The following is a 12,482-nucleotide window of genomic DNA, read 5'->3' on the forward strand; positions in this document are numbered from 1 at the left end:
TTGCACTCCGGGAGTGCCGGCAAAAGTGAAAACTCAATTACATTGTAACAGTTTTTCGATCAGGTCACGTGTCCGTCTTACGAATCTTATGGTCACGTGACCTGTCGCGAGTTTAACATTTTTTCCCCATCACAAAAACTGCACAGCGCCGCTAAAGAAGTTTTCACTTCAAAAAAACTAACTTCCAAATAGGAAAAAAATAATGGTACCATTCGATTCCTTACATTTCATTAAAAAAAATATTGTATAACAACAATGTACATAAACGCAATATTTCACCGACAAAATCGCAATTTCCTTGTTTTCCATATATCGAAACGGCTTCTAACGTTACATGGTGACGTCACGATGTGTTGCCATTTTCTATGAAGCGTTTCGTCAGTAAAGTGCGGGTGCCACACTTTGACCATCATTTGTGACTTTTGTATTGCTTTAAGACAATGGGTCCCATACAGACATTTGATCCTCAAAACAAACCTGATCAACTGATACCATTCATTTTTTTTAAATATTTCTTTCCTACCTGTTCACATGCAATTTTATTAATATGCGAGTTAAGTTTAAACACAATTTTATCACTGCGCTCACTAGTATAATAGTCTATACTTAAGTCTATATTTATAAGTGCACGTTTCTCATGTGAGTGAATTACTGTTATTCTTTTTGAGAAAATAAAATATCTTTTAACCGAAATTTATTAAAATGTATGTTTATTTTCCAGTGAGTTCCCTGAAATCCACCACGCCGTGAACTTCTTCTACTTCATGGCGTACAGTACGCCGCCCATGATACTGATGCAGCTGCTCGTGTGGGTCTCCCTGCAGGTCACCTTCATGGGCATGTTCAGGTCAGTACCCCCCCCCCCCATCAACTCCCACGATTCCGTCATCTTGAAAAAAAAAAACCGGCCAAGTGCGAGTCGGACTCGCGCACGGAGGGTTCCGCACCATCAACAAAAAATAGAACAAAACAAGCAAAAAAACGGTCACCCATCCAAGTACTGACCCCGCCCGACGTTGCTTAACTTCGGTCAAAAATCACGTTTGTTGTATGGGAGCCCCACTTAAATCTTTATTTTATTCTGTTTTTAGTATTTGTTGTTATAGCGGCAACAGAAATACATCATCTGTGAAAATTTCAACTGTCTAGCTATCACGGTTCGTGAGATACAGCCTGGTGACAGACGGACGGACGGACGGACGGACGGACAGCGGAGTCTTAGTAATAGGGTCCCGTTTTTACCCTTTGGGTACGGAACCCTAAAAATCAGTGAGTGCCGGCAGAAGTGAAAACGCAATCACTATTGCAAAATGTCTGCAGCACTAATAGCACTATGTATAATTGAGGTTAACGCCATCTAGCGTTATTTCGTCGCATTACTTGAAACCCCTAAGCACATCACTGTTAGTACTCGAGTTATATTATTACTAGTTAGAGGGAAACTCACTAAATGGCATTTAAATCAATAAAGAAAATCTCAATGACATTGAAGTAACAGTTTTTCGATCAGGTCACGTGTCCGTCTTACGTCTTACGGTCACGTGACACCTGTTACGAGTTTAACATTTTTTCCCCATCACAAAAAGTGCACAGCGCCGCTAAAGAAGTTTTCACTTCAAAAATGAATGGACAAAAAATCCACTGTCGAACGTGCTCACGTTCATGGATTCCCATTTTAAAAATGCGACCTGTAGAGGTCGGACTGGACACGTCAAAAACGCATATTAAGGGGAAAGCGTGAAAAAAATCATAAAACATTGCAGGATGCCGGGTAAAATGGCGCATTAGGGGGAAAATCGTATAACACAGCGTACTACATAGGCGAACAACACGCGAACGCGAAGCGAAGCGATGCGGCGCGAGGTGAATCAATCCTTTGATACCTATAGAAGTGTCCTACGTGGGCGATCTCGTTGCGAACGCGAACGCCGCGCCGCGTCGCGCCGCTTCGCTTCGCTTCGCTTCGCTTCGCTTCGCGTTCGCTTACGTAAGACGCAGCATAAACGCGACTATCAATTTGTTGTGTAATCTTAAGACTCGCGAGTACAACTCGAGACTCTAAAACTCGAAAATAATCACTACATATGTAGTATAAAACAAAGTCGCTTAGTATAAAACATAGTATAAAACGTCAGCGCGGTCTGTCTGTCTGTCTGTATGCTTAGATATTTAAAACTACGCAACGGATTTTGATGCGGTTTTTTTTAATAGATAGAGTGATTCAAGAGGAAGGTTTTTGTATAATTTGTTAACCCGTGCGAAGCCGGGGCGGGTCGCTAGTTAAAATTAAACTAAGATATATGATAATGTTTCAGACCGAACAGTGAAGCGGCCAAGAAAGTGCAGTTAGCCTCCGGCTCCAAAACCACCATGAAGGTTATCAACGAGAAATACAAGAGCCTTGGACCAGCCACCTTCCATGAAAAGGTATGTACATAACTCTACATACTTATACACTTTACCCCTTAATCCCCTTATTCATAAAACTTTACGAGCTTGATTTAGTTAAATTATGTTTTATCTATTCCTTACAAATATATAAGTCAAAATGACAGATTAAGACAAACGATGTACCTATAGCTAATTCAGACCAGTAACGTGTTATGTGAACTTATGTGTTTAAAAACCGCAGATTACGGCAATCACTAGTGATTTCTTATGATAAACAGAAAACAAACAGTTATAAATACAGATTAAGTCAAATCAGCCACCTGTGGCCTATTTTATAAAGCTACAAGTTACAATTTACAAGCGGAAGTCTCTTTCTAACCAGTCTCTTTCTAACCCTATTTGTTAGAACGAGACTTCCGCTTGTAAATTGTAACTTGTAGCTTTATAAAATAGGCCACTACATGTTTATGTACTTGGCTATTTAGTACAGATGTAGTGCATAATCCTTTACCATCGTATTTTCACGGAAAAGCACGAACGTGTTATGCTATTTCAGTCAGTCTCAGTACAAAACCGGCCAAGTGCGCGTCGGGCTCGCGTTCCAAGGGTTCCGTACATTAAGTCCGACTCACGCTTGACTGCACATTTCTAATAGGTTTTCCTGTCATCTATATAGATAAAGAACTATTTTGTGTATTTTTTCAAAAGTTTTAAACCCAATAGTTTCGGACAGACGCACGAGTGATCCTATAAGGGTCCCGTTTCTTCCTTTTGAGGTACGGATCCCTAAAATTTGATATATTAATGTGTTTTCAGGTGTCTGGCGGCCTGTTTATCCTTGCAGTATTCATGTACATCTTCAGAAAGCCAGGCTTCATGCCAGGCTGGGCCGACTTGGTTACCACCATGTAAGTACTATGTTAACTATAATAGGTACTACTTCACTATACAAGACTGCTTTTCAGAATTAGGAGGAGTAAACGGGGTTCGAATCCCGGTAAGTTTGTCCCTGAAGTACATTACGATACAAGTGCGAAAAGTAGGAAATTCGCAACGAGTAGCGATACATTTAAACACGACCGAAAGGAGTGTTTTAAACTAACATGACTTCCGAATTACCTTTTCGCACGTGTATTGCACAAAGTTTTACAGTACGTATGGCCCTTTAAATTTTCGACATACGCACGTATAGTGCTAGTTACCGCACTAGGACGGTAAATTAGCACCATATGTATTGTAAAGGTATAAATAATATGTAAAAGTAAAATAAGGCTACATAAATAAAATTGACATATTCTGTCTCACTTTCCTTTCAAGTTATAATATACCAAGCCAAATTTCGAAGTCAACAGCAATAGTTGCTAAGCGGGCGAGGTGTTAAAAATGATCTTGACGCGACTTTATTGTTAAGTTAAGAGAATAAGAGCGCGTCAAGGTAATTTTGAACACCTCGCCCGCTTAGCAACTTCTGCTGCTGACTGTACTGTGAATGATTGTAAAATCTTAATATACTTGGTCAACCAGATCTTGACAGTAGAAAAAGGCGGCAAATTTGAAAAATGTAGGCGCAAAGGGATATCGTCCCATAGAAAATTTGAATTTCGCGCCTTTTTTTTCTGACAAGATTTGGTTGACCAGCTATAGTATAATGTTTGTTGCAGGAAAGTGAAGGACGGTGTGACGTCTATGTTCATCGTGGTGCTCATGTTCATCCTGCCCATGTCCATGGACTTCCTTAAGTTTTTCTCCGCATCCGCTTCCTGTAAGTCAAGTGTCCATTCTTACGTGTTTTACCCTTTGACCGTGTAATGACGCGCGCGGCTACTGTGGGCCGGGTCGCCATGTGAGGTGAGACGTTGAAATTATAGATCTATATGTATAGATCTTATGTAGTGGAGCGGTATACACCTGTGAGAATAGAATAAAGAATAAAAATTGTTTATTGCCACACACATACAAGAATACACAAACGATAAGAGAAAAACAAACAATTATACATGTAGCTAGGAGACATAACATAGTTTCTTAAGTCTATAACAATGGTGTGACAAAAGGAATGGACTCAGCATTTGCTGTGTTACAGACTAGCTGTCACAGCGCTGGTTTTCAGTTCACCCCTAAAGAGTAAGGCGTAGCCATAGACTAAGAATCCTCTAGACTGAGCATAGTAACGCTACCCCCTCTGCCACTTATACGGTAGTTTTACTCCATCTTCGAGTCAATCCCGTGCCGTGATTGGTCCGTGTCTTTGAACGGACCAATCACGGCACGGGATTCGCTTACCTCGTCCCCCGCACCCCCGTATTTTTGACAGCATCGGTTTCATGAAATAATTGCTCTAAACTCAGTCTAGAGGATTCCTAGTCTATGGGCGTAGCTCACACCACAGTCCAGGGATGTCGCGGATGCGGATATTTAAAGGCTTTAAAGATTTTAAACGGACAAAATAAAAAATGTTGGCCGGTATCCTGTATCGGTAAAATAGTAACGGCGGGCAGATATTCACCATAGTAAGCTGTCATATACTAAAGCAGGGGTCGTCAACTGACGCGCGCGGCTACTGTGGGCCGGGTCGCCATGTGAGGTGGGACGTTGAAATTATATTACTTGTTCGGAGTATAGATCTATGTTGACTAAAATAATATAAGTAGCAGTTTATATAGTGAAGCGGTATACACGTGTGAGGGTAATAGCTCACACCACACTACAGCCCAAGCGGCCTAGCCAAGGTGACGATCGCTTGCGCTTTGCCATCGAATCGCGTTTTAGGGTTCCGTACCCAAAGGGTAAAAATGGGACCCTATTACTAAGACTCCGCTGTCCGTCCGTCCGTCCGTCCGTCCGTCCGTCTGTCACCAGGCTGTATCTCACGAACCGTGATAGCTAGACAGTTGAAATTTTCACAGATGATGTATTTCTGTTGCCGCTATAACAACAAATACTAAAAACAGAATAAAATAAACATTTAAGTGGGGCTCCCATACAACAAACGTGATTTTTGACCGAAGTTAAGCAACGTCGGGCGGGGTCAGTACTTGGATGGGTGACCGTTTTTTTGCTTGTTTTGCTCTATTTTTTGTTGATGGTGCGGAACCCTCTGTGCGCGAGTCCGACTCGCACTTGGCCGGTTTTTTGTCTCCAATAGGTAGTTGTACCAATAGGTACAATATTTATTTATTATTAAACTTTTATTTGCAGACGAGGAGTTGGCCAAGTCCAAGCCTTCCCCCGGCGTGGTGACTTGGAACATCCTTAAGGAGAAAATCCCGTGGGGCCTTCTCTTCTTGCTGGGTAACATACTCTCTCATAACTCATAATCATACTCAAAAAACTGTTTATACTTTGGACCTATACAAATTACAAATAGACGCCTAAGGCCCACACATACAAATGAAAAATTTGCCATTGAAATTTTAACCTATGCAGTAGGGAATAGTCATGCTTTTGTTTTGTTTGAAAATTTAACGAATCAAAATAAATGCGACTCTGTTCCAATTGAATATGATTTAAATTTCATCGAAATGAATAAGTAGGACAGTCAGCTCCGTGATTGTTACGCCATTTAGGGTTCTAGTTAAATTGGACATCCATTGTGTAAGTATGGAACAACCAATTTAGCTAGGACCGCAAAAACTACGGTAAATTGTTACCTACTAGTCTATCTATACTTCTATACATATACATATTAGGTGACACCGCAACAAGAAGAAACATAGCTTTTATTATCCTATAGCGGGTTCTTGAATCCTCAGCCGGTCGAAAAACACTGTTTTAATACCTGTCTTTGCCCACCAGGTGGCGGTTTCGCCCTCGCCGAAGGCAGCAAAGCGACCGGGCTGTCCGCCATGATCGGGAGCTCCCTGAGCGGGCTGCAGGGCCTGCCGCCGTACGTGGTGCTGCTGGTCGTGGTGCTGGTCACGCAGTTCATCACGGAGTTCACCAGCAACGTGGCCATCGCCAACCTCATACTGCCCGTGCTGGCCAATATGGTGAGTCGCGAACGCGTCGCCAATAAGTCGCCATTGTGGCGCTAATAAGTCGCCATTGTGGTTCCAATAAGTAGTCATTGTAGCTCCAAGAAGTCGCAAATGGAATGCCAGTAAGTCGCCAATAAGTAGCCATCGTAGCTTCGATAAGTCGCCATTGCCTTGCCAAAAAGTCGCCGTGGTGATGCCAATAAGTCGCCATTGTGGTGCTAATAAGTCGCCATTGTGACTTTAGTAAGTCGCCTTTGTGACCTCAATAAAACTCGATTATATAAAGCGACCGGGCTGTCGGCCATGATCGGGAGCTCCCTGAGCGGGCTGCAGGGCCTGCCGCCGTACGTGGTGCTGCTGGTCGTGGTGCTGGTCACGCAGTTCATCACGGAGTTCACCAGCAACGTGGCCATCGCCAACCTCATCCTGCCCGTGCTGGCCAATATGGTGAGTCGCGAACGCGTCGCCAATAAGTCGCCATTGTGGCGCTAATAACTCGCCATTGTGGTGCCAATAAGTCGCCATTGTGGCGCCAATAAGTAGCCATTGTTTTTTTTCTCTCAAGAGCCGTCAATGAGATCGGACGTGTTTATTAAAATAATTAATTATTCACGTGCATAATTTCGTGATTGTCTGCATTTCCAATCGTGCATTATCTGGGTCATTAGTCATCTACCCCGACCTACGGCTACAGTATAATGTATAAGTGTAGTAAACAAGTGTAAGCGAAAAATGTCGGAGAATAGTCCATTTAATCGGAGTGGACTAACACGCCGCAGCCCGCCCTCAACGCCCACGCCGCAGCCCGGCCCGCCCGGGCCCGCACCAGCAAACATGCCGCAGGAAGAAGAGCCCCCGAAGGTATTTCCTACGAGTGACATCCAGACCTGGCTGAAAAAGATCGAACTGAACCTCCACGACGTATGCTCTACATCTGCAGAAGGTAAACTTAACACTGACCAGAAGATCAGAATTAACAACTTGTGTCGCAACGTGAGCCACTTAGCCTCACAAATGGCTATTGAATACCAATCCCTAAAAAGCCACGCAGTCCAAGCATATCAGTCTCGCCAAGCGCATCAGGAAAAAATGGACCTCGTACAACGCATCCAAGAACTAAAGGAGTCAATTGAGGAATCCAGCCGACAAGTTTCGGGACCTGTATCGTTTGCCGACGCCCTGAAGAAAAATGGAACGAGGTACGTTCAACCGTCTAACATTAGCTCAGTCGCAATCTATCCGGTTGACAAGTTGAAATCGAGTGAGGAGACAAAATCTCTCGTTCAAAAGATTATCCGGCCCGAAGAAATGAAGTTGCACGTGAGAGGGTTGCGCAAGATCAAAAACGGCGGTGTAGTGATAAGCACTGACTCAAAAGAAGACGTAATAAAACTCAAGCAATCGGCGCAGCTTATGACCTCTGGACTCACCGTTGACGAGCCACAAAAACGCAAGCCCAGAATTGTAGTCATTGGAGTTCCCACGGACATGCAGGAACCTGAAGTCCTCAAGTGCATATTCCATCAAAACTTAGCCGATAAATTACAAGATTGGTCGCTCGAAAAATTTATGGCTTCCACTAAGCTCAGTCACAAATCCGGAAAAAAGGACGCCGAGACCTGTAATTATATAATTGAAGTTTCTGGAGCGATACGCAAGGCCTTAATTACAAACGACAGAGTTTTTGTGAATTGGTCATCGTGCCCTGTTAGGGATTTCACCTTGGTTACGCGCTGTTTCAAATGTCAGCTTTACAATCATGCAGCGAAGACCTGCAAAATGGAGACTCACATCTGCGGCCACTGCGGCGAAGCGGGTCACTCATTTAAGGAATGCACAAAAAAGGACGAAGCACCAAAATGTGCAACATGCTCGTACTACAAGAAACCATGCAACCACCAAACAGGCGAAGCCGACTGCCCAGCTAGAAAAATGGCCGAAAAAAGGTATTTAAACTCTATAGATTATGAAGGCGCCTAGGAGCGCTAACTTTTCACATACTTCTATAGCACTTCATTCACTTTCATTAGTTTAACTACCTATGAACAATAGCATATTTTCTGACCTAGTTAGTTTCTCTGTATCAGAGTCTAAAGCATGCGACGTGGAAACCTGCAAACATCATGTTCGCCGCTGTTTAAATATAAACAAACTTGGAGATGATTTACGCAATATTGACTTTGGCCCCGTTTATAATTCTGCTGATGCAGAAAATAGTATGCTGTACCTGACCAAAAATGTCCAGCAAGCAATTTTACTTAACACCAATAAGATGACGTACGATGATACAGAGAACTAACTAATAGTCGTAAAATGATTACCTACTGTACTCTGATATTTAATGGAACTTAAGAATCCACTTTTTGTTTAGGTAATAAGACTTATATTGTGTACCATACCTATAGTTTATAATTAAGTGAATAAGTAATAAATAATTAATATTGTCCTTTGCTGCCTGAAACACAGGGAATCCTAGTTCAGGTATTTGTAAATCACTTGTCTTTATAAATTATTAGTCTTTAAGAGCAACCACTGTACTATACTTTTCTCAATAAATTATTTGTATTTGTATTTGTATTTGTATTGTAGCTCCAAGAAGTCGCCATTGTAGCTCCAAGAAGTCGCAAATGGAATGCCAGTAAGTCGCCAATAAGTAGCCATCGTAGCTTCGATAAGTCGCCATTGCCTTGCCAAAAAGTCGCCGTTGTGATGCCAATAAGTCGCCATTGTGGTGCTAATAAGTCGCCATTGTGACATTAGTAAGTCGCCCTTGTGACCTCAATAAAACTCGATTATATAAAGCGACCGGGCTGTCGGCCATGATCGGGAGCTCCCTGAGCGGGCTGCAGGGCCTGCCGCCGTACGTGGTGCTGCTGGTCGTGGTGCTGGTCACGCAGTTCATCACGGAGTTCACCAGCAACGTGGCCATCGCCAACCTCATCCTGCCCGTGCTGGCCAATATGGTGAGTCGCGAACGCGTCGCCAATAAGTCGCCATTGTGGCGCTAATAACTCGCCATTGTGGTGCCAATAAGTCGCCATTGTGGCGCCAATAAGTAGCCATTGTAGCTCCAAGAAGTCGCCATTGTAGCTCCAAGAAGTCGCAAATGGAATGCCAGTAAGTCGCCAATAAGTAGCCATCGTAGCTTCGATAAGTCGCCATTGCCTTGCCAAAAAGTCGCCATTGTGGTGCTAATAAGTCGCCATTGTGGTGCTAATAAGTCGCCATTGTGACTTTAGTAAGTCGCCTTCGTGACCTCAATAAAACTCGATTATATAAAGCGACCGGGCTGTCCGCCATGATCGGGAGCTCCCTGAGCGGGCTGCAGGGCCTGCCGCCGTACGTGGTGCTGCTGGTCGTGGTGCTGGTCACGCAGTTCATCACGGAGTTCACCAGCAACGTGGCCATCGCCAACCTCATCCTGCCCGTGCTGGCCAATATGGTGAGTCACCAATAAGTCGCCATTGTGGCGCTAATAAGTCGCCATTGTGGCGCATGTAAGTAACCATTGTAGCTTCGATAAGTCGCCATTGCTTCGCCAGAAAGTCGCCATTTTGGCGCCAATAAGTCGCCATTGTGGTGCTAATAAGTCGCCATTGTGACTTTAGTAAGTCGCCTTCGTGACCTCAATAAAACTCGATTATATAAAGCGACTGGGCTGTCTGCCATGATCGGGAGCTCCCTGAGCGGGCTGCAGGGCCTGCCGCCGTACGTGGTGCTGCTGGTCGTTGTGCTGGTCACGCAGTTCATCACGGAGTTCACCAGCAACGTGGCCATCGCCAACCTCATACTGCCCGTGCTGGCCAATATGGTGAGTCACCAATAAGTCGCCATTGTGGCGCTAATAAGTCGCCATTGTGGCGCATGTAAGTAACCATTGTAGCTTCGATAAGTCGCCATTTTGGCGCCAATAAGTCGCCATTGTGGTGCTAATAAGTCGCCATTGTGACTTTAGTAAGTCGCCTTCGTGACCTCAATAAAACTCGATTATATAAAGCGACTGGGCTGTCCGCCATGATCGGGAGCTCCCTGAGCGGGCTGCAGGGCCTGCCGCCGTACGTGGTGCTGCTGGTCGTGGTGCTGGTCAAGCAGTTCATCACGGAGTTCACCAGCAACGTGGCCATCGCCAACCTCATCCTGCCCGTGCTGGCCAATATGGTGAGTCACCAATAAGTCGCCATTGTGGCGCTAATAAGTCGCCATTGTGGCGCATGTAAGTAACCATTGTAGCTTCGATAAGTCGCCATTGCCTCGCCACAAAGTCGCCATTTTGGCGCCAATATGTCGCCATTGTGGTGCTAATAAGTCGCCATTGTGACTTTAGTAAGTCGCCTTCGTGACCTCAATAAAACTCGATTATATAAAGCGACCGGGCTGTCGGCCATGATCGGGAGCTCCCTGAGCGGGCTGCAGGGCCTGCCGCCGTACGTGGTGCTGCTGGTCGTGGTGCTGGTCACGCAGTTCATCACGGAGTTCACCAGCAACGTCGCCATCGCCAACCTCATCCTGCCCGTGCTGGCCAATATGGTGAGTCGCGAACGCGTCGCCAATAAGTCGCCATTGTGGCGCTAATAAGTTGCCATTGTGGTGCCAATAAGTCGCCATTGTGGCGCTAATAAGTCGCCATTGTGTCGGTAATAAGTTGTCATTGTTGCACCAATAAATCGCTATTGTGGCACCGATATGTAGCTAATAAGAGCACTAGCCATTGTGGATCCATTAAGTTGCCATTTTTTTCAATTTTTTCGCCAATATGTCGCAATTGTAGTCCTAATAATTAGATTCCATGGTATTGTCGAATGTCGACAGGTTGACATCATATCGCCAATAAGTCACCATTGTGCCACCAATAAGGTGTAATGGCGTCGCCAATAAGTCGCCATTGTCGAGCCAATAAGTCGCCTTTGCCAATAAAACTGTCATAATAAGAAATGAGGATATGTTCAGTTTAAAATTGAAAGCGCAACGTTTGATCTATTTTTACCATTCTGTAAATTTGTAATCATGATTGCTGTGAATTTTTTTAATTTATATGTCGGAGAATGACTGAATTGTGCCATCTATCGCCTTTGTGACGTGTTTTATCACGCAATCTTTGACAAATAGAGCAAACTAGGATGTTATGTGTACACCACAAGGCGTCACAGAGTGCGCTGTCAAAACAAATGAAATCCAGAACAATTGAAGTCATGCTGTCAATCAATCTTCAGATGAGAACATGATGAGAATGAACGGGAGAAGATGACGTCTGTGGCGGTTCCTGGGTCTAATCCACTGGTTTGCTTTGGTTAAGAAGTGTAACGTGTGGTATGATTTGTAAACAGCCTTGTCCAGTAAAGACTGTGAGTTGAATAACGTATTTCATTGACGAGGGCTCGCCATCCACGATTGAAGGTCCTGATGTGCGTGCGATAGTATGATACGCCCACGATTCCCGACATATATATGTATCCTAGAATAAATTGTGTAATAAAGTCCATCAGAGTTCTAATTTTCGTTTTGACAGGCCCGCACATTGAAGATGGACCCGCGCTACCTCATGATCCCGGCCACTCTAGCGTGCTCCATGGCTTTCCACATGCCCGTCGGGACCCCACCCAACGCTATCGTCGCCGGTGTCGCGCACATACCCACTTCTAAGATGGTAAGCTTCCGATAACCAAACAGCTAGCCTGGCTAACCCAAGCGTCATGTCATACCAAAGTAGTTGTCACTAAAAAAAAACCGTCCAAGTGCGAGTCGGACTCGCGCACGGAGGGTTCCGCACCATCAACAAAAAATTGAGCAAAAGAATCGTGTTTGTTGTATGGGAGGGGCCCCTTAAATATTTATTTTATTTTTAGTATTTGTTGTTATAGCGGCAACAGAGATACATCATTTGTGAAAATTTCAACTGTCTAGCTATCGCGGTTCATGAGATACAGCCTGATGACAGACGGACGGACGGACGGACGGACAGCGAAGTCTTAGTAATAGGGCCCCGTTTTTTACCCTTTGGGTACGGAACCCTAAAAATAGGTCAGGGTTTCGAAGTACAAAGAGAATAGAGTGTACGGAGAGTTACTGTCATGGTAAACTATGTAGCGGCAGTATATTTACTGCCATCTTTCGACA

General features: G+C 44.3%; 2 protein-coding genes across 2 annotated transcripts in view; both read left to right on the forward strand.

Moving 5' to 3' along the window:
• Positions 1 to 12,482, forward strand: part of LOC134657283 (protein I'm not dead yet) — a 78,907-nt gene that overhangs the window by 65,209 nt on the left and 1,216 nt on the right. The window contains exons 7-13 of the mRNA XM_063512866.1: positions 722 to 847; positions 2,316 to 2,427; positions 3,208 to 3,299; positions 4,053 to 4,153; positions 5,590 to 5,682; positions 6,187 to 6,380; positions 11,875 to 12,012. Of these exons, the coding sequence (XP_063368936.1) occupies positions 722 to 847; positions 2,316 to 2,427; positions 3,208 to 3,299; positions 4,053 to 4,153; positions 5,590 to 5,682; positions 6,187 to 6,380; positions 11,875 to 12,012 (856 nt within the window). The remainder of the gene's footprint in view (positions 1 to 721; positions 848 to 2,315; positions 2,428 to 3,207; positions 3,300 to 4,052; positions 4,154 to 5,589; positions 5,683 to 6,186; positions 6,381 to 11,874; positions 12,013 to 12,482) is intronic.
• On the forward strand, positions 7,071 to 8,359 carry LOC134657239 (uncharacterized). The gene has a single exon (XM_063512811.1). The coding sequence runs from the start codon at positions 7,101 to 7,103 to the stop codon at positions 8,346 to 8,348; it is 1,248 nt and encodes a 415-aa protein (XP_063368881.1). The 5' UTR covers positions 7,071 to 7,100; the 3' UTR covers positions 8,349 to 8,359.

Source organism: Cydia amplana, chromosome 19 (assembly GCF_948474715.1).
Source record: "Cydia amplana chromosome 19, ilCydAmpl1.1, whole genome shotgun sequence".
Classification (NCBI taxonomy): Eukaryota; Metazoa; Arthropoda; class Insecta; order Lepidoptera; family Tortricidae; genus Cydia; species Cydia amplana.